The following is a 27,278-nucleotide window of genomic DNA, read 5'->3' on the forward strand; positions in this document are numbered from 1 at the left end:
TGCGTTGTCGTTGAGGGGTATGTCTCGCCAATTACGTTCGTCCCCTCTGGATAAATTCCTAGTGGGAAGGAGCTATGGCCTTAGACTCACGTTTTATAGTACACCTAAAAAATATTAAACACTCAATAAATTTTTGATGGAGAACCCTTAGGATGTTGTCTCAGTACCCATTCAGGAAATTGTCAGGAGCTGGCTCTGATTGATTGATTGATTGATTGATTATAAACACACTAAAAGAATTGAATTCTAAACTCCTTGAGGGTAGGGACTTTGTCTTCTACTTTTAGCCTTAGACTGTGCTCGATAAACACCGTGCTTGATAATAGAGGAGCAGTATCTAGTAGATAGAGCTCAGTCCTGCGAGTCAGAAAGACTCCACTACATGTCGGCTGTGTGACCTTGGGTGAGTCACTTCACTTCATAGGGGAAGCAGGGTGGACTACTGGATAGAGCACAGGCCTGAGGGTCCGAAGTTCACAGGTTCTAATCCCGGCTTCGCCACTTGTCTGTTGTGTGATCTTGGGCAAGTCCCTTTACTTCTCTGGACCTCAGTTCCCTCATCTGGAAAATGGGGATTGAGACTGTTGACCCCCTTCGGGACAGGGGACTGTGTCCAATCCGCTTTGGTTGTATCCACCTCAGCACTTAGTACAATGCCTGGCACGTAGTAAGTGCTTAACAAATACCACAATTATTATCATTATTTACTCAGTTCCCTCATCAGTAAAATGGGGATTCAGACAGCGAACCCCGCCAATTTAATTAGCTTTTATCTACCGCAGCGCTTAGTGCAGTGCCTGGCATGTGGTAAGCACTTAACAAAAGACAACAACAACAAAAAAAATGGATGGGATGCTAGTGGTGATGATGACGATGATGAAGAAGGTAAGGCTGAATTTCCCTGCAGAACTTCAAACATCCCAGTGTGATGCCCAGCCCTGGTGATGCCCAGCTGCTTCTCTATAGAAGAGCACTGGCATAGTGGGTAGAGCACAGTCCCGGGAGTCAGAAGGGTCATGGGTTCTAATCCCACGACACTTATTCATTCATTTGTGGCTCTGGGGAAAGAGCCCGGGCTTTGGAGTCAGAGGTCGTAGGTTCAAATCCCAGCTCCACCAATTGTCAGCTGGGTGACTTTGGGCAAGTCACTTCACTTCTCTGGGCCTCAGTTCCCTCATCTGTAAAATGGGGATTAAGACTGTGAGCCCCACGTGGGACAACCTGATCACCCTGTATCCCCCCAGCGCTTAGAACAGTGCTTTGCACATAGTAAGCGCTTAACAAATACCATAATAATAATGATTATTATTATTATTATCCCGGCTCCACCACTTGTCTGCTATGTGACCTTGGGCAAGTGAATTCATTTGTCTGTGCCTCAGTTACCTCATCTGTAAAATGGGAATTGCGACTGTGAGCCCCAGGTGGGACGGGGACTGTATCCAACCCAATTTGCTCATATCCACCCCAGCACTTAGTACAGCCTTGTCTTGTGTCGTCGAGTCATTTCTGACCCATAGCGAAACCACGGACACATCTCTCCCAGAACGCCCCGTTCTCCATTTGCAGTTGTTCTGGTAGCGTATCCATAGAGTTTTCTTGTTAAAAATACGGAAGTGGTTTACCATTGCCTCCTTCCACACAGTCAAATTGAGTTTCCACCCTCGACTCTCGCCCGTGCCGCTGCTGCCCAGCACGGGTGAGTTTCGAGTTGTAGCAGATTGCCTTCCACTCGCTAGCCACTGCCCAAGCTAAGAATGGAATGGGTAGGCCTCTGCTTGCCTCTCCCTCCCATAGCTGAGACTGGTAGAGGACTGGAAACGCTCCAGGTGCCACCCTGAGAGGGGCTTAGTGCAGTGCCTGCCACATAATAAGCGCTTAACAAATACCGTAATTATTGTTATTATTCTCCTCTGGGCCTCAGTTACCTCATCTGTAAAATGGGGCCTGCGACCGTGAGGCCCACGTGGGACGGGGACTGCGTCCAGCCCGATTTGTTCGTATCCACCCCAGTGCTTAGTACAGTGCCTGACACGTAGTAAGCGCTTAACCGATACCGTAATGATTATTATTATTAATAAGCGCGGTTTCCAGGTTTCCCAAAGGGGCAGCCGTTTCCCTCGAAACCACACTCCCCCTCCACTTCAAGCACCCGTTGGGGTCATTCTTGATGAGCATCTCTAGCAGAATCCCCTCAGCACGGGGGGGGTGGCTCTGCCACCCATCAAGGACACGACTCAGTTGCCCGGGATGCCCAGCGCTCGGGGGCTTGGGGGGAAGAGGGGCGAGTTGGCCTCCTCCCCCGCCACCTCCCATTCCCTCCTTCCTCCGGCTCTTTGTTGGGTTTTATTATGCAAATGAAATCTTGGTTGAGGTCGAGCTATTTCTTGTGTCTCAAGTTAAAAAAAAATGATAATTTCCTCAGCAAGTCATCGTCGTTAATGAAGTTTTACAAAAACAGATACAACCAAAGGAAAATAAAATTTCACAGGTGATAAATTTTTCCAATTTCCCTGGCAGAATTCGATAGGATTGTTAAATTAAGAGTGAAGGTGTCTGTTAGAAAGCAACGAGCAGTGATGGGTAATTTTATAGAGTGGAAAATTGAATCAAATTGCTACATTAAAACACAGCTCCTCTGAGAATCTTCCCTTTCACAGTCTGCTCCATCACAACAGGGTGCGGGGACGGAGTTAATTCACAACTCTGGCCGGGGGGAAGGGGGTCTCTCCCCAGTGAGATCAGCCCCCCAGCCCCCCAGCACCCCCTTCGGAGCCTTGCCGAAGGACCCGGTGGGTAAATCCACTTGGAAGTCCAGCTGTGGAAGAGCGCTTCCCAGAATCCGATTGAACCCGCTCTCCGGAGAACCAAGGTTGGCCTTTTCCTCCAGCCGTCTTGAGGCTGTCTGGGATCCATGAGGGAAACAGGGGAAGGGGAGGGCCGGGCCTCAGCCTGTGAGAACCCAATCGTCTTTGTCTCCGCCTCTCGCCGAGGTGGGAGCAGGTGCGACCACCGGCCCCCCACTCTTAATTTCTGCCTCCTTCCCCCTAGCCGGGATGGCGTGGGCCTTGGGAAGACGAGGGCAGCGTGCCAAAATTTAGGCTGACTGGATGAGTTTCAGAGGTCTCTAGAAGACCGCCTCTCCTGCAACCAGAGCGATCAGCTTCAGCCGGGAAAGAGTCCTGCCCCTCCCCATCCGCTCGCCAGCTGAGGAGATAACGGGAGGAAGACAGCCCGGGCCAAGCTGGGGAGACCCCCGAGTCTTCTTACCACGGGTTCGGGAACGCCGACTGGCAACCGGCTCGCCTCAGAATTGCCCAAGGAAAATGCTGCCCAAGGCCCCCAGGTTCCCTCCTAAAAGCGTCCATCCATCACACCACTTACAGGACCCCTCGCAGCTGGGAGAGGCTGGCATTTAATTATGATATTAATGTTTCAGTACAATCCTTCACTGCCCAACTTCCAACCCCCCTCACTCCGCTTGGTGCTTCCGGAAGCGCTTTAGAGCCCGACCGCGCCAGTAGCGGAGGGATGGGATGGTCAGGAAGAGGCCCCAGACCCTCCCCTCATCTCCCAGGGCCGCTCTCCCATGGTTCCAGGCCTGGGAATCAGAAAGTCATGGGTTCTAATCCTGCCATTGCCACTTGGCTGCTGTGTGAGCTTGGGCAAGTCACTTCACTTCTCTGGGCCTCAGTTACCTCATCTGTAAAAAAATGGGGATTAAGAGGGTGAGCCCTGTGTGGGACAGGGATTGTGTCCAACTCAGAAGGTCATGGGCTCTAATCCTGGTTCCTCCATTCGTCTGCTGTGTGACCACGGGGAAGTCATTTCACTTCTCTGCGCCTCAGTTACCTCAGTTGTAAAATGGGGATTGAGACTGTGAGCCACTCATGGGACAGGGACTGTGACCAATTCAATTTGCTTGTGTCCACCCCAGTGCTTAGTACAGTGCCTAGCACAAAGTAAGTGCTTAACAAATACCATCATTATTATTATTATTATTATTATTACCCCAGCTCTTAGGACAGTGCTTGGAACATAATAATAATAGTAATAATAATAGTGGTATTTGTTTAGCTCTTACTCTGTACCAAGCACTGTACTAAGCGCTGAGATAAATACAAGCTAATCAGGTTGGAACGAGCCCATGTCCCACATTCATTCATTCATTCATTCAATCGTATTTGTTAAGTGCATACTATGTGCAGAACACTGTACTAAGCGCTGGGGTAAATACAAGGTAATCAGGTTGTCCCACATGGGGTTCACAGTCTTTATCCCCATTTTACAGATGAGATAACTGAGGCCCAGAGAAGTTAAGTGACTTGCCCAAGTTACACAGCAGACATGTGGAGGAGCCAGGATTAGAACCCATAACCTTCTGACTCCCAGGCCTGTGCTCTATTCATTCATTCAGTCAGTCAGTCAGTTGTATTTATTGAGCGTTTACTGTGTGCAGAGCACTGTACTAAGCACTTGGAAAGTACCGTTTGGCAACAAATAGAGGCAATCCCTACCCAACAATGGGCTCACCCTGCAGATGCCATAATCATTATTATTATTATTCATTCAATCGTATTTATTGAGTGCTTACAAGGTTGGTCAGGAGAAAGGGAAGAGAGAATTTTGGGGTGGTTTTTTTTCACCTCTCCTCAGCTCACCTCTAGACGGTCCAGTGGATATTTTGGGGCTGTGTCTGGAAGGAGCTGGAATGGAAAATCTTGAGCAGATGGGCTACCAGGCACACCTTCTGCTCCGGTCCAATTTTCCTCTGAAGACAGGTGCTATCTGGAGGACCACCAAGCAGTAACAGGAGACTGCTAACACCACCCACTTAGCAGCCCAGTCGGCTCTGTTCTAGTTCCGCAATCAGAATTAGTTAACGTTTTAACGGATAAATGGGCTTCACACCGCTCAGCGCCTCCCCATCCCACGGGGAGAGCTTGGAAACCTCTCCGACCATTTGGTCCTTGGAGAAAAAGTCTCCCGAAAGTCTTGCGGTGTCTCTGGGAGATCGGCTGCCCATTTAAATGCATTCTCTCGACAGCATCTGGGAGGGATTTATTGTAAGGTGCAGCCTCAGATGCATTCGTAACAGGTTCATATAAATGTTTTTCTGCTCAAAATAGTGTGTGATTCATCGGATTAAACATATTGCACATAATTAACTTTTAAAGCGTGCCTAATGGATACATTCCCCCCCGGAAGCCGCTGGATTGGCCAAGACTTTCAGTCGGATTGCAGGCGGTTGGGCCATGGACGAGGGAGAGAGCCAGCCCCGGTTTTAGGAGCCCCTTGGACTTTTTAAATATCTTCACTGAGGAGGCAGAGCCTCCATGTTTAAGATCTCATTTGCAATCCATTAAACCATACGGAGGTAGGGCCAGAAATAATAATGATGGCATTTGTTAAGCGCTTACTATTCATTCATTCATTCAATTGTATTTATTGAGCACTTACTGTGTGCAGTGCACTGTACTAAGCGCTTGGGAAGTACAATTTGGCAACATCTAGAGATGGTCCCTACCCAACAGTGGGCTCACAGTCTAGAAGGGGGAAACAGACAACAAAGCAAAACACATTAACAAAATAAAATAAATAGAATAAATATGTACAAATAAAATAGAGTAATAAATACGTACAAACATATATACATATATACAGGTGGTGTGGGGAGGGGAAGGAGGTAAGGCGGGGGGGGGCGGGGAGGGGCAGGGAATTTGTTATTAAGCGCTTACTATGTGCAAAGCACTGTTCTAAGCGCTGGAAAAAACACGAGAGCAGTTTCCCCTCAGCCACCCTCCCTCCCCGACGCCCTTGATGCCTCCCATCAATCAATCAATTAATCAATCGTATTTATTGAGCGCTTACTGTGTGCAGAGCACTGTACTAAGCACTTGGGAAGTCCAAGTTGGCAACATATAGAGATGGTCCCACAGTCTAGAAAGGGGAGACAGAGAACAAAACCAAACATATTAACACAATAAAATAAATAGAACAGATATGTACAAGTAAAATAAGGCTCACTATGTGCCTATGTGCCAGGCACTGTACTTGATGCTGCGTTGGATACAACCAAATCGAGTTGGACACATTCCCTGTCCCATTTGGGGTTCACAGTCTTAATCCCCATTTTCCAGATGAGGTAACTGAGGCCCAGAGAAGTGTAGTGACCTGCCCAAGGCCACACAGCAGACAAGTGGCAGAGCTGGGATTAGAACCCAGAACCTCCTGATTCCCTGGCCCGTGCTCTCTCCACTACGCCATGCTGCTTCTCTAATAATTACAGTCTTTGTTAAGTGCTTAATATGTGTCAAGCGCTGTTCTAAGCACTGGGGTAGAGACAAGCTAATTAGGTTGGACACAGTCCCTGTTACCCACAGAGAGCTCACGATATTAATCACCATTCTACAGATGAGGTAACTGAGGCACAGAGAAGTGAAGTGACTCGCCCAAGATCACACATCAGACAAGTGGCAGGGGTGGGATTAGAACCCAGATTCTTCTGACTCTCATCCGCTAGGCCATGATGTTCCCCAAATGCAAAGACAACATAGAGGAAATGGCGAACGGTCACTTGCCATGCCTCATTATCATTATAATAACAATAATAGCAATAGTAATAATAGTAGTATTTCTTAAGCACTTACTATGTGCCCAGCACTGTACTGAGCACTGGGGTAAATGCAAAATAATCAGAACAGACAAAGTCCCTGTCCCATGCAGGACTCTCAGGCTAAGAAGCAGTGTGGCTCTGTGGAAAGAGCCCGGGCTTGGGAGTCAGAGGTCATGGGTTCTAATGCTGGTTCCACCACTTGTCAGCTGTTTGACCTTGGGCAAGTCACTTCACTTCTCTGTGCCCCAGTTACCTCATCTGGAAAATGGGGATTAAGACTGTGAGCCCCACATGGAACAACCTGATCACCTTGTATCCCCCCCAGCTCTTAGAACAGTGCTTCACACATAGTAAGCGTTTAACAAATACCATCATCATTAATCAATCAATCAATCAATCGTATTTATTGAGCGCTTACTATGTGCAGAGCACTGTACTAAGCGCTTGGGAAGTACAAATTGGCATCACATAGAGACAGTCCCTACCCTACAGTGGGCTCACAGTCTACATTATGATTATTGTCAGCGTGGCTCAGTGGAAAGAGCCCGGGCTCTGGAGTCAGAGGTCACGGGTTCAAATCCTGGCTCCGCCAATTGCCAGCTGTGTGACTTTGGGCAAGTCACTTCACTTCTCGGTGCCTCAGTTACCTCAACTGTAAAATGGGGATTAAGATTGTGAGCCACACATGGCACAACCTGATCGCCTTGTAACCTTCCCAGCACTTAGAACAGTGCTTTGCACATAGTAAGCGCTTAATAAATGGCATCATTATTATTATTAGTAGTAGTAGTAGTATTAAGAAGACAACAGGTATTTTATCCCCATTTTACGGATGAGGAAACCAAGGCACAGAGAAGTTAAGTGACTTGCTGAAGGTCACACAGCAAATGAGTGGCAGAGTCAGGCCTAGAATGCGGCTCTCTTGACTCTCCACCAGGTCCTGCTGCCTCATTCTTGACTCTCCCACTTCCAATCCTTTCCTTTGTTTGTGTCTGAACCCCTTCCTGGGACTTCCTCCCACTTCGAATCTGCTACACGTCAACTCTGCCCGTCTTCAAAGCCCATCTGTAATCCTCTCCGAGAGCATTACCTTGGTTAATTTTTCTTCTCCCCAAGTCAAATCTTCCCAGTTTACTACCTTGGCATTTTTACATCATCATCATCACCATCAATCGTATTTATTGAGCACTTACTATGTGCAGAGCACTGTACTAAGCGCTTGGGAAGTACAAATTGGCAACATATAGAGACAGTCCCTACCCAACAGTGGGCTCACAATCTAAAAGGGGGATCACATCACATCAGCACTTAGTCACTCATTACCACCTGGAACACTCTTGTACGTTTCTAGTTAATATACCCTACTAGTTAAGTACTTGTTTCTTCGACATATCCATCTTTCCTTCCTCTTCTGTCTCCTCTCTGTAAATGGTTTTGCGTCTTTATCACCTATTAGATTGTGAACTCCTTAAGGGAAGGGATTTTTTTCTTCTATCTACCAGTACTCTTCACAGAGTAGATGCTATTGATTGAATTTTTCCCCCACTGAAATTATTTTTTGAGTAGCCCTTCCCCCTTTCCTTTTCAAGCAGGTTTGCAAAAGGCCCTGTTCATTCTTGTTTGTATTATTACTATTATTATATCGCATATTATAATAATAATATTTGCTAAGAGGGTATTATGTGTTAAGCACCGTACTAAACCCTGGGGTAGATTCAAGATAATCAAGCCAGACACAGTCTTTGTCCCACATGGCTCTCCCAGTCTAAGTAGGAGAAAGAACAGGTATTGAACCCCTATTTAAGAAGAGGTTTAACTGAGGCACAGGGAAGTTAAATTCGTTCATTCATTCATTCAGTGGTATTTATTGAGGGCTTATTGTGTGCAGAGCACTGCACTAAGTGCTTGAGAAGTACAAGTCGGCAACATATAGCGACGGTCCCTACCCAACAATGGGCTCACAGTCTAGAAGGGGGAGACAGACAACAAAACAAGTGACTTGTCCAAGGTCACCTAGCCGGTTCCTTGAACCCAAGTACTCTAACTTCCAGGCCTGGCCTCTTTCCACGAGGCCACTTTTTTTTGGATGGTATTTGTTAAGCACTTACTACGTGCCAGGCACTGAACTAAGCGCTGGGGTAGATACAAGGTACTCAGATTGAACAAGCCCCTGCTCCACATGGGGTACACGGTTTTAATCCCTATTTTCCAGGTGAGGTAACTGAGGCTCAGAGAAATGAAGTGATTTGCCCAAGGTCACATAGCAGAGAAGTGGCGGAACCCGGGATTAGAACTCATGTCCTTCTGATTTCCAGGGCCGTGCTTTCTCCACTAGGCCACAAAGGCTTCTTCACAACTTCTGCTTTTGAGGGGCTAGTGTCCTGCAAGGGGCCTGAAGCATATACAGGTTTAACTTTAGGCCCGCAGCAGCTACAGAAGCAACAGATTTCAACTCTGCCCTTGGGAGGGATTGTCGATAAAGCCCATGAAAAGAGAGCTGAGGCCCTCTCCCTGGGTATTTCACTGTACCTTCAGAGCTCCCTGCCTTCATGAAGGGATTTTACGATCATTTACAGAATCTAAAAATCCATTTAAAATGCTTCCTATAGACTCTAAGCATTTTTTTTTCTGCTTTCAAGTTGCTCTCCAGGAGGGAAGAAGAAGAAAAGATAGTGGGGGATTCTCCTGGGCAAAACCCAGATTAAAGGCAGCAAAATCATTCACGGGGAAGAACAAGAAACCTGGTGTTCAGGGGCGTCATCTCAGATGCAAAACAGAGTAAATCTTAGAAGCACAGGCAACAGGAGCCCTCAGTGGTTCAGGATGTGAATTAGCCAGAAAATAGAACCGATTACCAGGGAATTTGAGAGAATTTAGAGAACAGGTTCAGAGCCACTTTAGCTTCGGCCCGTGCATTGCGGGGAGAGGGGGTGTTGTTTGGTTTTGCGTGGGGGGATTTATTAAGTACTTACTAGTACCAGGCATTGTACTAAGCACTGGAGTAGATGCAAGATAATCTAGTTGGACACAGTTCATATTCCCTATGGGGCTCACAGTCTTGATCCCCATTTTACAGATGAGGTAACTGAGGTCCAGAGACATGAAGTGATTTGCCCAAGGTCACACAGCAGACAAGGGGCGGAGCCGGGATTAGTCAATCAATCAATCAATCAATCGTATTTATTGAGTGCTTACTGTGTGCAGAGCACTGTACTAAGCGCTTGGGAAGTACAAGTTGACAACATATAGAGACAGTCCCTACCCAACAGTGGGCTCACAGTCTAAAAGGCTCACAGTCTAGTCAGAACCCAGGTCCTTCTAACTCCCAGGCCTGGGCTCTATCCACTGGGACACACTGCTTCTCAGCTGTAGTCTCTGGGGCAGATACAGCATATTGATTGAAACAGACTTTCCAAATAGTCATTCAGCAAAAAAGGGCTTTCATCGTTGAATATCTATCAGTGGTATTTATTGAGCACTTACCGTGTGCAGAGCAAATGCCACCCTTCTCCCCCATCTCTTCTAGCTCTCCCACATCCTGGCTTTGGCCTGGAATGCCCTCCCTCCTCACATCCCACAGACAATTACTCTCACCCTCTTCAAAGCCTTACTGAAAGCACATCTAAGAGGTCTTCCCTGACTAAGCCCTCCTTTCTGCATCTCCCACTCCCTTCTGCGTCACACCTACTTGCTCCCTTTATTCATTCATTCAGTCGTATTTATTGAGCGCTTACTGTGTGCAGAGCACTGTACTAAGCGCTTGGGAAGTACAAGTTGGCAACATATAGAGACGGCCCCTACCCAACAGCGGGCTCACAGTCTAGAAGGGGGAGACAGACAACAAAACAAAACATATTAAAAAAATAAATAGAATAAATATGTACAAGTAAAATAAATGGAGTAATATGTACAAACATCTGTACATGGATTTGAACCCATGACCTCTGACTCCAAAGCCCGGGCTCTTTCCACATATATACATATATACATGGATTTGAACCCATGACCTCTGACTCCGAAGCCCGGGCTCTTTCCACTGAGCCAGGCTGCTTCGCTGTGCACGTCATTAACAAAATAAACAGAATACTAAATATGTACAAGTAAAAGTACAATGCACATCATTAACAAAATAAACAGAGTACTAAATATGTACAAGTAAAATAGAGTAATAAATCTGCACAAATATATATAAACGAGTGCTGTGGGGAGGGGAAGGAGGTAGGGCAGGGGGGATGGGGAGGAGGAGAGGGAAAAGGGGGCTCAGTGTGGGAAGGCCTCCTGGAGGAGGTGAGCTCACCCTTGTTCTTCTGGGTCCGGGCGATCTCCTTCTCGATCTCCGCGATCTTCTCCAGGATGCCCTTCAAGGCCCTGCTGAGAGCTCACCTCCTCCAGGAGGCCTTCCCAGACTGAGCCCCTTCCTTCCTCTCCCCCTCGTCCCCCTCTCCATCCCCCCCATCTTACCTCCTTCCCTTCCCCACAGCACCTGTATATATGTATATATGTTTGTACATATTTATTACTCTATTTATTCATTTATTTTACTTGTACGTATCTATTCTATTTATTTTATTTTGTTAGTATGTTTGGTTTTGTTCTCTGTCTCCCCCCTTTTAGACTGTGAGCCCACTGTTGGGTAGGGACTGTCTCTATATGTTGCCAATTTGTACTTCCCAAGCGCTTAGTACAGTGCTCTGCACATAGTAAGCGCTCAATAAATACGATTGATGATGATGATGATGATGGCCATGGTTCCGGGGGACAGACACAGAGATACACACACACACACACAGAGACAGAGACAGAGGGAGACACAAAAAGAGAGAAAGAGAGACAGGGCATAGGTCGCCTCAGGCTCCAGCCCCTCCCAGCCCCACAGCACTTATGTACATATCTGTCATTTACCAATTTATATTAATGTCTTTCTCCCCCTCTACGCTGGAAGCTCACTGTGGACAGGCAATATGTCTGCGTATTGTTATTTTGTACTCTCCCAAGCGGTAAGTACAGTGCTCTGCACACAGTAAGCGCTTAGTACATATGATTGAATTGAGTGAATGAATGAAGAGCTCTGTACTAAGTGCTTTATGGGCAGGGAACCGGTCTGCTATTTCTGTTGTATTATACTCTCCCAAGTACTTAGTACAGTGCTCTGCACATAGTAAGTGCTCAGTATGTATGATTGAATTGAGTGAATGAATGAAGAGCTCTGTACTAAGTGCTTTATGGGCAGGGAACCGGTCTGCTATTTCTGTTGTATTATACTCTCCCAAGTGCTTAGTACAGTGCTCTGCACATGGTAAGTGCTCAATAAATACCATTGATTGATTGTTTGAGTCACCTAGCATCAGTCAAGGCCTGATGCTGCTATTCATTCATTCTTTCAGTCGTATTTATTGAGCATTTACTGTGTGCAGAGCACTGTACTAAGCGCTTGGGAAGTACAAGTTGGCAACATATAGAGATGGTCCCTACCCAACAACGGTCTCACAGTCTAGAAGACAGACAGCAAAACAAAACATGTGGACTGGTGTCAAGTCACCAGAATAAATAAAAATAAGGCTAGATACACATCATTAACAAAATAAATAGAATAGTAAATATGTACAAGATGCTGCCCTGCCTTGGACTCAGCCTTCCTTTTTTAAAAAAAAAATGGTATGTGTTAAGCGCTTACTATGTATCAAGCACAGTTCTGAGCTCTAGAGTAGGTGCAGCTTTATCAGGTTGGACACATTCCCTGTCTCACATGGGGCTCACAGTCTAATTTGGAGGCAAGAGGATTTAATCCCCATTTTACAGATGAGGTAGCTGAGGCACAGAGAACATTGTGTTGCCAATTGGTACTTCCCAAGCGCTTAGTACAGTGCTCTGCACATAGTAAGCACTCAATAAATACGATTGATTGATTGATTGATTGATTGATTGTCTTGGCCCAGGGCAAACAGCAGGCAAGTGGCAGAGGCGGGATTAGAACCCAGGTCCTCTGACTCCCAGGCTATTTCCGGGCACTTTCTGCTAGGCCACACTACTTCTCTTTCTGTACTGAACCGTACAGTTCTTTGTGGTGTTACAACTTTAAAATATATTGGGTCGGTTTTTAAGATCTCATTTGAAATCCATTTAAATCATAGGGAGTTAGCACCCAGAAATGCAAGTGAGACCCGCCCACCCCTTCCCCATCAAAGGACAGAGACCTCGTCTACATCCTACCTGGCTGTTCTCTCCCAGGGCTTAGTACAGTGCTCTGCACACAGTAAGCACTCAATAAATACAATTGAATTGAATGAATGAAAGGCGCATAAGATCTATGGCCAGAATTCTGCTTCCTTTGTAGGCGACTCCAAAGACTCGATGGAAAATAGAATATCTGTTCTCAAAATGAACTTCGCTGAATAGAGTTCTTTTCTCCAGTTTTCGTACAAAGTCCAGATTAAGTGCCGTTGTCTGAAAGGATAAAAGGATTGAGTTTTGATGATCCTTTTTTATCATTGCAAATACATTTATATTCTCCTGTTTTACAAATGCAAAGAGCAGGCAAGCCACTTTCAATAATTTATTTTAAAATCAATGCTAATGAGGTTCTGTCTCGTCAGTGGCCGAGTTTTACAATAAAGTCTGATTTATTTAGAAAAGATCTTTGGTGTAGCTTCCCATCTAATGGGAGGGCAGGGGGTGGGGGGAGGTAGGGTAGCATCCATAGTGACCCTACAACTTCGGATCCAATTTGTAATTCACAGTGGAGATCTGACCTAATTTACATTGATTAGAATTGGGAAAAGGAGACAGCTGGGCACAGACACGTAGAGGTGGAGTCAACCCTCAGGAGAAAGTGGCCAAGCCCAGCACAATATCCGTCTCTCTGTGATTGAGTTGTATGACATCAGCCATAGAAGTGACCCATTCTGGCCACGGTCATTCGGTCAGTCGTATTTAAGGAGCACTTACTGTGTGCAGAGCACTGCACTAAGCGCTTGGGAGAGTGCAATAGAACCAAAACAGCCCCTGCCCCTAGCAAGCTTACAGTCTAGAGGGGGAGACAGACATTAATAGAAATGAAACTCATTCATTCAATCGTATTAATTGAGCGCTTACTGTGTGCAGAGCACTCTACTAAGCGCTTGGGAAGTATAAATCGGCGACATGCAGAGATGACCCTTCTAGACTCTGAGCCCGTCGTTGGGTAGGGACCGTCTCTATATGTTGCCGACTTGTACTTCCCAAGTGCTTAGTACAATGCTCTGCACACAGTAAACGCTCAATAAATACGATGGAATGAATGAATTAATGAATGAGCCCTACCCAACAACAGTCTAGAAGGGGGAGACAGACAGATATGGACCTAAGTGGTTTGGGGCAGGGAGAGGAGTCAAGGGAACAAGTCAGGGCGACATGGAAGGGAGTAGGGAAGAGGAATTCTTAGTCAGGGAAGGCCTCTTGGAGGAGATGGGCCTTTGATAAGGCTTTGAAGGTGGGTAGAGTCATTTGTCTGTTGGATATGAGGCGGAAGGGCGTCCCAGGTAGGAGGCGGGATGGATGAGATCGGTACGGTGAGAAGGCTGGCGTTAGAGGAGCAAAGTGTGCGGGTTGAGTTGTAGTAGCAGAGTAGCGAGGTGACGTAGGAGGGGGCAAGGGGATCGGGGGCTTCAAGCCAGTGGTGAGGAGTTTCTGTTTGCTGCAGGGAGGATTGTACTGGACTCTCCCAAGGGCTTAGCACAATGCTCTGCACACAGTAAGTACTCAGTAAATACGATTGATTAATTAACTGTGCAACAGATGGAGGGTAATGTACTTTATTTCAACAAGGGCTGGTTTCTGTCCTTAAGGCATAGTTCATTCATTCATTCATTCAATCATATTTATTGAGCGCTTACTGTGTACAGAGCACTGTACTAAGCGCTTGGGAAGTACAAGTCGGCAACATATCCCTACAAAAGAATGAGTTGCACTTAACCGGTTTTTCACATAATTCTAATATCATAATATCATAATTCATAATATCATAATTCTTAGTTATGATAAGTTCTAGATAGGGTTAGTTCTTGTTAAGCACGGGCTTGGGAGTCAGAGGTCATGGGTTCTAACCCGGCTCTGCCACTTGTGGGCTGTGTGACCTTGGTCAAGTCACTTCACTTCTCTGTGCCTCAGTTACCTGATCCGTAAAATGGGGATTGAGACTGTGAGCCCCATGTAGGACAGGGACTGTGTCAAACCTCACTTGTTTGTATCCACCTCAGTGCTTAGTACAGCACCTGGAACACCATAAGTGTTTAACAAATACCAAATACAAATACCAACAATACCAAATGCCAAATAAATTATTATTATATTGTATCATTATATATTACTATTAAATTCTTAGATTATTATTGTAATTTCTCTCACCTATATCATCCTTCATCTTCACTGTCCATTTTAGAGGCAAGTAAGTGGCAGGTTCTGTCCTGGTTGACTCAAGGTCTACTCACTACTACATACTGTCTGCTGCTTTTTTTGCGAGGGCAATTATTGAGTGCTTACTATGTGCAGAGCACTGTACTAAGCACTTGGGAGTGTACAATACAGCAGAGGTAGCAGACACGTTCCCTGTCCAAATGAGCTTCCAGTCTAGACGGGGAGACCGACATGAGTATAAATAAGTAATTTATTATATAGACTGTGAGCCCACTGTTGGGTAGGGACCGTCTGTATATGTTGCCAACTTGTACTTCCCAAGTGCTTAGTACAGTGCTCTGCACACAGTAAGCGCCCAATAAATACGATTGATGATGATGATGATGATGATCATATATAACTCAAAGATATGTACATAAATGCCGCGGGTAAGTGGGTGGAAAGGACAGGTATATTGAAAAATGACATGGCCCAGGGACTGGTGATTTTTTTCATTTCTCCCCCAAGTAGCCAGTTCTGAACATTATTGATTTGAAAACCCCAATTGCTTAGGGAAAAGCTGTCGGCATGCCCAGTTAGGCAAGGCGAGAACTTCATGAAGAAGGACTTTGAAAAGATGATAAAGTCTCTTTTTCGTTGTTTCCTGCTAATATCCATCCTTTTTATCCCATCAGATGAGGACCTTGATCCAGAAGCTGGAGAAGATGGTGGGAGTCAACCAAAAGGAGGTAAAAGCTAACAGATATTCATTGATAAATCGGTGTTTATTTATATTTATTTATTGAGCGCTTACTATGTGATGACTCTCCTGTAAATCAACGCCTTACTGTGGCAGAGAGTTTGTGTACACTAATGAAGCTAAGAGCTATGCTACTGAGACTCTCTCTTCAGGGTTACCCGGAATGGGATGGAAAGGAAAACAGTGACATGAGAAGCAGTGACAGTGAAAGAGTCATAGGCGGGTGATCAAAATGTTGATCAAAGACGAGGACAGAGATTTAAGTTTTACTGAGCAGGGGAAGGCAATAGCAAACCACTTCTGTAGCTTTGTCAAGAGAACACTATGGAAAAAGAAGCATAAAGCTGCTGTGAATCAGAAACAATTCAACAGCATCTATGGGAAGAACACTGTACTAAGTGCTTGGGACGTAATAATGATAATAACAATAATAATGGTATTTGCTAGGCACTTACTATGTACCAAGCACTCTTCTAAACTCTGGGACAGCTACGAGGTTATCGGGTTAGACACAGTCCCTGTCCCACAAGGTGCTCACAGACTAGGTAAGAGGGAGTAGAATTGAATCCCCATTTTACAGATGTGGAAACTGTGGCCCAGAGAAGTGACCTGACTTGCCCAAGGTCACCCAGTGGCCAAGTGGCGGAGCCAGGATTAGAACCCGGGTCCTTCTGACTCCCAGGTGTGTGCTCTGTCCACCAGAGCACTCTGCTTCTAATGTAACGTCACAGGACTAGGATCATTAAGGCATCTAAGACACTGCTCCTATTGGGAGGAGCCACGGCAGGAGAACTGCCCAAGCCAGATCTATACTGTCTCTTCTCAGGACTTCTAATTTGGAGCCGGGAAGGCAGGATAGAAAGAATCGTCTCATCTCCGGCAGCCCCCGGGATGGAGAAGGGAGAGAATGAAAATGCCTCCTCTCCGAGAGGCCCCGAGATTACAGGTTCAGAGGGGAATGGAAATGTGTCAGATCTGAAAAGTGAGGACCGGGTGACAAATAGGGTTACTTGGTGACGCTGGCTTTTTGATGGCTGCATTTGATTCCGGGCACATTTGGAGATGAATATGTAACAGTTTGGTCGAATGCTAAATTACAACTTCTTCATCCCAGGCTGTTAACCGTGCTTCAGACTGTTAGTTAACCCATCATTTCTGAGGTCAGGTGCCCCGCTCCAGCCTCTTTAAGTGGTAGGCAACCGTGCTGAAGACCTATTCTGCCGTCGTCTGCGAGGGAATCCTGCACATTTCAAATGACATCTCAAGGACGTTCATTCCATCAGCAGAGCCTGACTTCTGCCTGATTTAGAATCCGGATGCTTTTTTCTTAGTTACAAAGGATATAAAAGCAGGAGGCTGAGGTCCCGCTCTCTGTTCTTCCTTCCCTTGATCTCCTTGCTTCTCCCTCCCTTCCTTCTTTTCTTTCTCTCTCTTTCTTCCCCCTTTCTTTGTGCCTTCCTTTCTCTCTTTCTCTCTCTCCCCTCCCTTTTGAGTTTGCTCTCTGCAGGAAATGGGTACTAGAAAGGTTTAGAGGATGAGTTGCCCTCGTAAAGCTCAGACGGCGAAAGGGAGAGGAAAAAGGATTTCAAAGAGAGAGCAGCAAGACATGGACCTTAATTGGGGGGCCGTATCGGGGCTTGGGGAATGGGGGAAGAAAGCAGGGTTGTGCTGACCTTTTCTACAAAACATGAAGGGTTCCCAAACAATCAATATTCACTCAATCCATTCAATCGTATTTACTGAGCGCTCACTGTGTGCAGAGCACTGCACAATACACGTATCCACTTTTTTTAATGTTGCTTAAGTACTTACTAGGGGCCAGGCATTGTACTGATCTCTGGGGTGGGTACAAGAGATTCGGGTTGGACACAGTCCCCGTCCCACATGGGCTCACTCTCTTAATCCCCATTGTACAGATGAGGTAACTGAGGCCTAGAGAAGTGAAGTGACTTGCCCAAGGTCACACAGCAGACAAGTAGCAGAGCCGGGAGTAGAACCCGGGTCCTTACGATTCCCGGGCCTGTGCTGTATCCATTTAGGCCTTGCTGCTTCTCCTGGAATTCTGCTGGAATCCAGGGCTTTGTCTTTGCCTTTTTTTTTCCCTTATCAACACGGATTCCCCTCACAATGCAGGATCTTGTCTCCAGCCCAGCCTGGGCTCCTCCTACTTCTCTTCATTCATTCATTCATTCATTCAATCGTATTTATTGAGTGCTTACTGTGTGCAGAGCACTGTACCAAGCGCTTGGGAAGTCCAAGTTGGCAACATATAGAGACAGTCCCTACCCAACAGTGGGCTCACAGTCTAAAAGGGGGAGACAGAGAACAAAACCAAGCATGTTAACAAAATAAAATAAATAGAATATGTAAATATGTACAAGTAAAATAAATAGAGTAATAAATCTGTACGAACATATATACAGGTGCTGTGGGGAGGGGAAGGAGGTAGGGCAGGGGGGAGGGGGAGAGAGGAAGGAGGGGGCTCAGTCTGGGAAGGCCTCCTGGAGGAGGTGAGCTCTCAGTAGGGCTTTGAAGGGAACAAAAACACAAACCAAGAAGCACTCCACTCCGATCCACTCTCTTCCCACTCCAGCCCAGGAAAGAAGTACTTTATGTGGGCCACTTGGATGAAAGAACTATAAACTAATTGCAGCCCAGCTTCATATTCATATGGGAAGCAGTAGTGTAGTATAGTGGCTAGAGCATGGGCCTTGGAGTTAGAAGGTTTTAATCCCGACTTTGCCACTCGTCTGCTGTGTGGCCTTGGACAAGTCACTTCACTTCTTTGTGCTTCAGTTACCTCGTCTTTAAAATGGGGGTTGAGACTGTGGGTCCCACATGGAACAGGGACTGTGTCCAACCCGATTTGCTTGTATCTACCCCAGTGCTTAGTACAGTGCCTGGCACATAGTAAGTGCTCAACAAATACTATTATTATTATGATTATTCAACTTCAGGTAGCAGCAGGCTTCGGTCAGAATTGGAAATTTCAGGATTGGCTGTGCCCACATTTCTTTACTTAATAGTAATGGCAGTATTTGTTAAGCACTTACTATGTGCTTTCTATAAACTCTCACTTGGAGATTCTGCAGAGGAAGGTGGGTGGTGGGGGGGAAGCCGCTTTGACACCTTTACCACTAAGTAACCATCATAAAGGCTGGTGGAAGATATAAAATGCAGGAGCAGGTTTAGGGGCGGATATACTTTAATGATCTATTTTTCCGTGGCGGAGCCGGGATTCGAACCCATGACGTCTGACTCCCAAGCCCATTCTCTTTCCACTGAGCCAGGCTGCTTCCCCCACAGCTTCACTTCTTCCCACAGCTCTTAAGAAGCTCATTTCTTTACTTAATAATAGTGGTAGTATTTGTTAAACACTGTGTGCAAAGCACTGTTCTAAGCACTGGGGGAGTTACAAGCTGATCAGGTTGTCCCACTTGGGGCTCACAGTCTTAATCCCCATTTTACAGATGAGGTAACTGGGGCACAGAGAAGCTAAGTGGCTTGCCCAAGGTCACAAAGCTGACAAGCGGCGGAGCTGGGATTTGAACCCATGACCTCTGACTCCCAAGCCCGCACTCTTTCCACTGAGCCACGCTGCTTCCCCCACAGCTTTACTTATTCCCACAGCTCTTAAGAAGCTCATATCCAGAAAGGAAAAAAAGATTTGTTTTCTTAGTCATTCCAATAGTGTTTTTTTCAGCCGGGCTAAAAAAAAATTCCCTTGTGTTCCCCACTTTCCCCCTCCTTCGGAAAAATAGAGCGTTAAAGTATATCCACCCCTAAACCTGCTCCTGTATTTTATATCTTCCACCAGCCATTACGATGGTGACAGTGGTAAAGAAGTAAAAGCGGCTTCCCCCCGCCACCCACCTTCCTCTGCAGAATCTCCAAGTGAGAGTTTATTATTTGTATCCAGTTATTTATTTGTGGAATTCCTCCAAAGACGAGCTGCGCAAAGAACTCCAAACACAGACCGTCTAATTATAATAACAACTATAAAACAATAAAACAAACTGCAGTAGTAGGGGGAAGGGCGGAAGGAAGGGAGATAGGAGAAGGACTAGGCAATTTGAATTCTAATGGCTTAGCTAAGCAGTATTTGGTACAAGGCATGGCTCCTCGGAGTCACTTCGGGTCAGAGACCATGTTCCAGACACTATAGGTTGGGTAACTTACCAGAATCCTATATCTCTCAACTAAAAACTGTATTTATTGAGCGCTTACTGTCTGCAGAGTGCTGTACTAAGCACTTGGGAGAGTACAATATAACTGACACATTCCCTGCCCACAATGAGCTCATGGTAATAATAATAATGACTGTGGTATTTGTTTAGCGCTTACCATATGCCAGGCACTGTACTAAGCGCTGGGGTGGATACAAGCAAATTGGGTTAGACACAGTCACCGTCCCACATGGGACAGTCTTAATCCCCATTTTACAGATGAGGTAACTGAGACACAGAGAAGTGAAGTGACTTGCCCAAGGCCACACAGCAGGCAAGTGGCGGGGCCAGGATTAGAACCCATGACCTCTATCCACTACGCCATGCTGCTTCTCTCAGTCTCCCCTTCCCTCCCTCAGAGGCGCTGATGAAAGTAACGGGGTTTTTAAAATGCAAGTCCCTTGAAGATCCAGTAATTCACTTTCCAGTAGGGAGCCCCTCATCAGGATGTAATAATCAAAATTACTGGGATAGGACTTGATCCAGGTATTTTTTTTAATGGTATTTATTAAGTGTCAGGCACTATGCTAAACGCTGGTGAAGATACAGATGAGGTAACTGAGGCCCAGAGAAGTGAAGTGACTTGCCCAAGGTCACAGAAGTGGCAGAGCCGGGATTAGAACCCAGGTCCTTCTGGCTCCCAGACCCGTGCTCTACCCACTAGCCCACACTGCCTGATCCAGATGAGATTTTTCCGCAAGCCAGGCTGATCTCTAAATGGTACCGGTCACCCTAGAAAACGTGATTTCTTTTATTTTATTCCGCTGCCTAGACAATCTATCAGCAGCTCGTGGTATTGACTTTTGGATCCATAAAGGGCTCTATTTTTGGAATGTCCGTTAGTAGCAGGGTTTTTGGAATGAGGAACGCCTCCCACCACTAATTTGTCCTGGATTCAAGCCCCGCTGCTTCGCTCCTGATGCAGAAGGCCAGATTCTGCCCTGCTCTCAGTTATGAGATGCCTTTGGGCAGTTAACTGGTCCCTGTCCTCCATAAGCAGCTTGACTTAGATGATGATGATGATGATGGCATTTATTAAGCGCTTACTATGTGCAAAGCACTGTTCTAAGCGCTGGGGAGGTTACAAGGTGGTCAGGTTGTCCCACAGGGGGCTCACAGTCTACATCCCCATTTGGCAGATGAGGTAACTGAGGCACAGAGAAGTGAAGTGACTTGCCTAAAGTCACACAGCAGACAAGTGGCGGAGCCGGGGCTTGAACCCATGACCTCTGACTCCAAAACCCGTGCTCTTTCCACTGAGCCACGCTGCTTCTCTAGAGAAGCTTCTCTCTTAGAGAAGGGTATCAGAAGGACCTGGGTTCTAACCCCGACTCCGCCACTTGTCTGCTGCCAGGTGACCTTGGACAAGTCACTTCATTTCTCTGGGCCTCTCTTACCTCATCTGGAAAATGGGGATTAAGACTGCGAGACCCATGTAGGCCGGGGATTGTGTCCAACCCGATTATCTTGAATCTACCCCTGGCACTTAGAATAATGCTTGGCACATAGTAAGCACTTATTCATTCAATCGTATTTATTGAGCGCTTACTGTGTGCAGAGCACTGTACTAAGCACTTGGGAAGTACAAGTTGGCAACAGAGAGAGAGGGTCCCTACCCAACAACGGGCTCACAGTCTAGAAGGGGGAGACAGACAACAAAACAAAACATGTGGACAGGTGTCAAGTCATCAGAATAAATAGAAGTGAAGCTAGATGCACATCATTAACAAAATAAATAGAATAAGCTTAACAAGTACAATTATTATTATTATTATCAATCACATCTCTAGCTATTGCCTGGGAGTTTTCGAGCAAATCCGACCATCTCTGGCAGAGCCACCCACCCTCTGACCTTTGATTCTTTTAATTAGTCCCTTCCTGGCCAGGGAAGACCTTGGAACAGGGCATCATTGTTCAGATTTCACTAGCCAACTCAGCCAAATAGAGGTCTAAGCTCAGCTGTTGCTGGAGATTGGAACAAACGGTTACTCTCTGAGCATTACATTTCCGAGGCTCTTTTTCCACCCAAGTGCCCACCAGCATAATGAGTTATTGGGCCAGGGAACCATATGGAAACCACAGCAGGTATTCGAAATCCTGATGCTTCCAAACAAGCATTTTCCAAGATCCAAAGTCAGTGTATCACGGGCTGCAATTTTTAACCTTATAGAACTTTAAAGGTTTGGGCTGCGGGGTGGGGGGGTGAAAAAAAAAGAAGAAATCAGACAAGCAAAGCATTTTCCCACCCCAAGATCTTATTCATCCACTGAGGACAGCAGTAAATTCCAGTCTTGTGATTGCAGGGCTTTGTGGAGCATATAGATAAGGGTCACTTCAATTGCTTCTCTTGTACTGAGGCTAAGAAACTGGATGGACTAATAGATCTTTTCTACCTCAAGTACCTTTCATTCTGTAATTGGTAATAATGGATCAATCAGAGCCCATCCAGTTAAGCTAAACCTGATCTTTGGCTGCCTTTGATCTCAGCCAATGTCGTGCGAGACAATTCAGTTGGGGAATTTGCTAGGGCTCTTTCTCCCTGCTCCTCTCAGTAGGAAAATATGGCTAAAATGCTTCTGCTTTTTTGTCTCTGCCTCCTTTCTCTCTGAGTCCCTCCTCTACCCTTAGGGGAATATGGATTTTCATCCCAGAAGCCCGGCAGTCTGGTGTTAATAATAACAATGGTGGTGTTTGTTAAGTGCTTAATATGTGCCAGGCACTGTTCTAAGCGCTGGGGTGGATACAAGCAAATCAGGTTGGGCACAGTCCCTGTCCCATGTGGGGCCCACAGACTCAATCCCCGTTTTCCAGGGGAGGGAACTGAGGCCCAGAGAAGTGGTGTGACTTGCCCAAGGTCACAAATCAGACTAGAGGGGAGCCGGAATTAGAACCCGTAACCTTCAGACTCCCAGGACCATGCTCTATCCATTAAGCCATGCTGCTCCTCTTAATAATTGTGGTATTTTTAAGCACTTACTATGTGCCAGGCACTGTACTAAGTGCTGGGGTGGATACCATCAAATTGGGTTGGGCACAGTCCCTGTCCCATGTGTACCTCACAGTCTCAATCCCCGTTTTCCAGGTGAGGGAACTGAGGCCCAGAGAAGAGATGTCACTTGCCCAAGGTCACACAGCAGACACGTGGGGGAGCCGGGAATAGAACCCGTGACCTTCCGACTCCCGGGGCCGCGCTATATGCATTACGTCATGCTAACCAGTGATATCTTATTGGGGATCAGCAAGGGACACCTGGTGAAATACTGGCAATGTGCCTGGAAGCTGTAATACTGTAACACCAGAGACTTGGTCAGCCTGAGGTGAAGGGCAGGGAGTCATCATCAATCGTATTTATTGAGCGCTTACTGTGTGCAGAGCACTGTACTAAGCGCTTAGCACTGTACTAAGTGCTTAGCACTGTACTAAGTAAGCAGGGAGTAAGCACAAGCTGGGTGGAGAAGGGGAGAGCTACAGGAGAGAGGTCCAGGCACTCCTGGGGACCTGAAGCAGTGTAGCGTAGTAATAATAATCATAATAATAATGGTATTTGTTAAGCGCTTACTATGTGCCAAGCACTGTTCTAAGCACTGGGGTAGATACAAGGTCCTCAGGTTGTCCCACATGGGACTCACAGTCTTAATCCCCATTTCACAGATGAGGTAACTGAGGCATAGAGAAGTTAAGTGGCTTGCCCAAGGTCACACAACAGCCAAGTGGCAGAGCCTGAATTAGAACCCACGACCTCTGATTCCCAAGCCCATGCTCTCGCCACTAAGCTACGCTGTTTCTCTACGGGCCGGGAGTCAGAAGTACCTGGGTTCTAATCCCAGCTCTGCCACTTATCTGCTGTGTGACCTTGGGCAAGTCACTTTACTTCTCTGGACCCTGGTTACCTCATCTGTAAAATGGGGATTAAGGCTGTGAGCCCCACGCGGGACAGGGATCGTGTCCAACCCAATTTACTTGTATCCACCCCAGCACTTAGAACAGTGCCTGGCGCATAGTTAGCACTTAACAAATACCACAGTTATTATTAGTTTGGGAAGAGTATTAGTGGGGAGGGGTCTTAAATCCTCTCCGGGTGGGAGAAAATGAGTCTCTTCCAAAGGGCCCCTTGTCATCATCCCCACGTTTTACAAGGAAATTAAACATGCACAAGCAAATGGCGATGGAGCATGGCCTAGTGGGAAGAGCAAGAGCCTGGGACTCAGAGGACCTGGGTTCTAATTCAGACTCTGCCACTTGGCTGCTGTGTGACCTTGGGCAAGCCACTTAACTTCTGTATGCCTCAGTTACCTCATCTGTGAAATGTGTGGGACAACCTGATTACCTTGTATCTACCCCAGTGGGTAGAACAGTGCTTAGCACATAGTAAGCGCTTGACAAACACTGTAATTATTAACATTATTATTATAATGATCTTGTATCTAGCCCCCCACATAGTACAGTGCCTGGCACACAGTAAGCGCTTACATACAAATCAATCAGATAAGTGCAATGTCTGAAGCCAAGCTTCTAGTCAGTCAGTCAGTCAATCATATTTATTGAGCACTTTCTGTGTGCAGAGTACTGTACTAAGCGCTTGGGAGAGTACAGTATAAGTGCCTGGCACAGTGAGCACTTAACAAATAGCATAGTAAATAAAAATAAACATTCACATTCCCTGCCCACAATGAGCTTACAGCCTAGAAGGGGAGACAGACATTAATAAGTAAATTACAGGTGTGGGCATAAATGCTGTGAGACTGGGGGTGGCGGGGAATGAATTAAGGGAGCAAGTCAGAGCCACGCAGGAGGGAGTGGGAGAAGAGAAAAGCCCTTTGGGCTGCCTGGCCCTTAGACAAAAGCCTAAATACACAAGGAAGTTCAGAACCATGCCCTGGAGATGCTCTGAAGATCATTCTAATCTAGGAGAAACCTGTGTGAACTTTGAACTTGGTGATTTCCTACAACCGCTAGGTTTCCGGGGTGCCAGGATTCACACGTGGGAGCTGGCACTCTCTCTCCTTGACCCCCTCCAATCTGGCTTCCATCCCCTACACTCCACCAAAACTGCCCTCTCAAAGGTCACCAGTGACATCTTTCTTGCCAAATCCAACGGTTCCTACTCTATCCTAATCCTCCTCGACCTCTCAGCTGCCTTCGACACTGTGGACCACCCCCTTCTCCTCAACACGCTATCCAACCATGGCTTCACAGACTCCGTCCTCTCCTGGTTCTCCTCTTATATCTCCGGCCATTCATTCTCAGTCTCCTTTGCGGACTCCTCCTCCCCCTCCCATCCCCTTACTGTAGGGGTTCCTCAAAGGTCAGTTCTTTGTCCCCTTCTGTTCTCTATGTACACTCACTCCCTTGGTGAACTCATTCGCTCCCATGGCTTCAACTATCATCTCTATGCTGATAACACCCAAATCTACATCTCTGCCCCTGCTCTCTCTCCCTCCCACCAGGCTCGGGTCTCCTCCTGCCTTCGGGACATCATCATCATCATCATCAATCGTATTTATTGAGCACTTACTATGTGCAGAGCACTGTACTAAGCGCTTGGGAAGTACAAATTGGCAATATATAGAGACAGCCCCTACCCAACAGTGGGCTCACAGTCTAAAAGTGGGCTCACAGACATCTCCATCTGGATGTCTGCCCGCCATCAGCGCTTAGAACTGTGCTTTGCACATAGTAAGCGCTTAATAAATGCCATTATTATTATTATCTAAAACTCAATATGTCCAAGACTGAGCTCTTTATCTTCCCTCCTAAACCCTGCCCTCTCCCTGACTTTCCTTTTGCTGTAGCCGGCCCTACCATCTTTCCTGTCTCACAAGCCCGTAACCTTGGTGTCATCCTCGACTCTGCTCTCTCCTTCACCCCACACATCCAATCCGTCACCAAAACCTGCCGGTCTCAGCTTCGCAACATCACCAAGATCCGCCCTTTCCTCTCCATCCAAACCGCTACCTTGCTGGTTCAATCTCTCATCCTATCCCGACTGGATTACTGTATCAGCCTCCCCTCTGATCTCCCATCCTCCTGTCTCTCCCCACTTCAGTCTATACTTCACCCTGGTGCCCGGATCATCTTTGTGCAGAAGTGCTCTGGGCATGTTACTCCCCTACTCAAAAATCTCCAGTGGCTGCCTGTCAACCTACGAATGAAGCAAAAACTCCTCACTCTCGGCTTCAAGGCTGTCCATCTCCTCGCCCCCTCCTAACTCACCTCCCTTCTCTCCTTCTCCAGCCCAGCCTGCACCCTCTGCTCCTCTGCTGCCGCTAACCTCCTCACTGTACCTCGTTCTCACCTGTCCGGCCGTCGAACCCTGGCCCACATCCTTCTCCTGGCCTGGAATGCCCTCCCTCCGCACATCCACCAAGCTAGCTCTCTTCCTCCCTTCAAAGCCCTACTGAGAGCTCACCTACTCCAGGAGGCCTTCCCAGACTGAGCCCCCTTTTTCCTCTCCTCCTCCCCATCCCCCAGGCCCTACCTCTTTCCCCTCCCCACAGCACTTGTATATATATTTGTACAGATTTATTACTCTATTTTACTTGTACATACTTAATATTCTATTTATTTTGTTAATGATGTGCATATAGCTTTAATTCTATTTGTTCTGATGATTTTGACACCTGTCTACATGATTTGTTTTGTTGTCTGTGTCCCCCATCTAGACTGTGAACCCGTTGTTGGGTAGGGACCATCTCTATATGCTGCCGATTTGCACTTCCCAAGCACTTAGTACAGTGCTCCGCACACAGTAAGCTCTCAAAAAATGTGATTGAATGAATGAATGAATGGCAACAGAAGCTCTCTGCCCCAGCCTCAGATATTAGGAAGAATCTAGGGTTTGTCACCCAAGAGAAATCTTAATCCGAGAGTTCCAGCTGCTTGTGTGGTAGAAATAGCTCACAATGTCCTTTGCTTTCTACCACTTGTTCCATTGTGTCACATAGACTGTGGTCAATAGAGAAAAGGATCCTCAAAGGCATTTGAATCTTTGTCTAAAGAAAAGGCCTAAGATTCTACCCCAGTCTTTCCCTGGTAGAGGGATCTCTCAGCTCTGCTTAGCAATTTAAATGCAGGGATCATACCCATTAGCTTCTCTATCATTGTAATTGTTGTTAATTGTTATAACTGTTTTAGTTATTAGTGTTGTCATTATGGCTTTAGGTCCTCTGTCTGTTTTATGCTGAATATATTAGCACTTTGCCTCTGAATTACCAGGCTCTTATTTAGTAGGGAGGTGCATTTGGGAGGAGACATTGAGAAATGCCAGCATTAAGCTTTATTCTTTTGTGTGTTTTTTTTTCCATTC

At 46.4% G+C, this 27,278-nt stretch overlaps 1 protein-coding gene and 1 non-coding gene across 2 annotated transcripts in view; one reads left to right on the plus strand and one right to left on the minus strand.

Moving 5' to 3' along the window:
* The window catches only part of SKAP1 (src kinase associated phosphoprotein 1), a 413,802-nt gene that overhangs the window by 346,148 nt on the left and 40,376 nt on the right, over positions 1-27,278 (plus strand). The window contains exon 10 of the mRNA XM_038754037.1: positions 15,682-15,735. Within this exon, the coding sequence (XP_038609965.1) occupies positions 15,682-15,735 (54 nt within the window). The remainder of the gene's footprint in view (positions 1-15,681; positions 15,736-27,278) is intronic.
* On the minus strand, positions 1,710-1,847 carry LOC119935326. The gene has a single exon (XR_005453212.1). It is a non-coding gene; the product is annotated as a small nucleolar RNA SNORA7 (small nucleolar RNA).

Source organism: Tachyglossus aculeatus, chromosome 11 (genome assembly GCF_015852505.1).
Source record: "Tachyglossus aculeatus isolate mTacAcu1 chromosome 11, mTacAcu1.pri, whole genome shotgun sequence".
In the NCBI taxonomy this organism is placed as follows: Eukaryota; Metazoa; Chordata; class Mammalia; order Monotremata; family Tachyglossidae; genus Tachyglossus; species Tachyglossus aculeatus.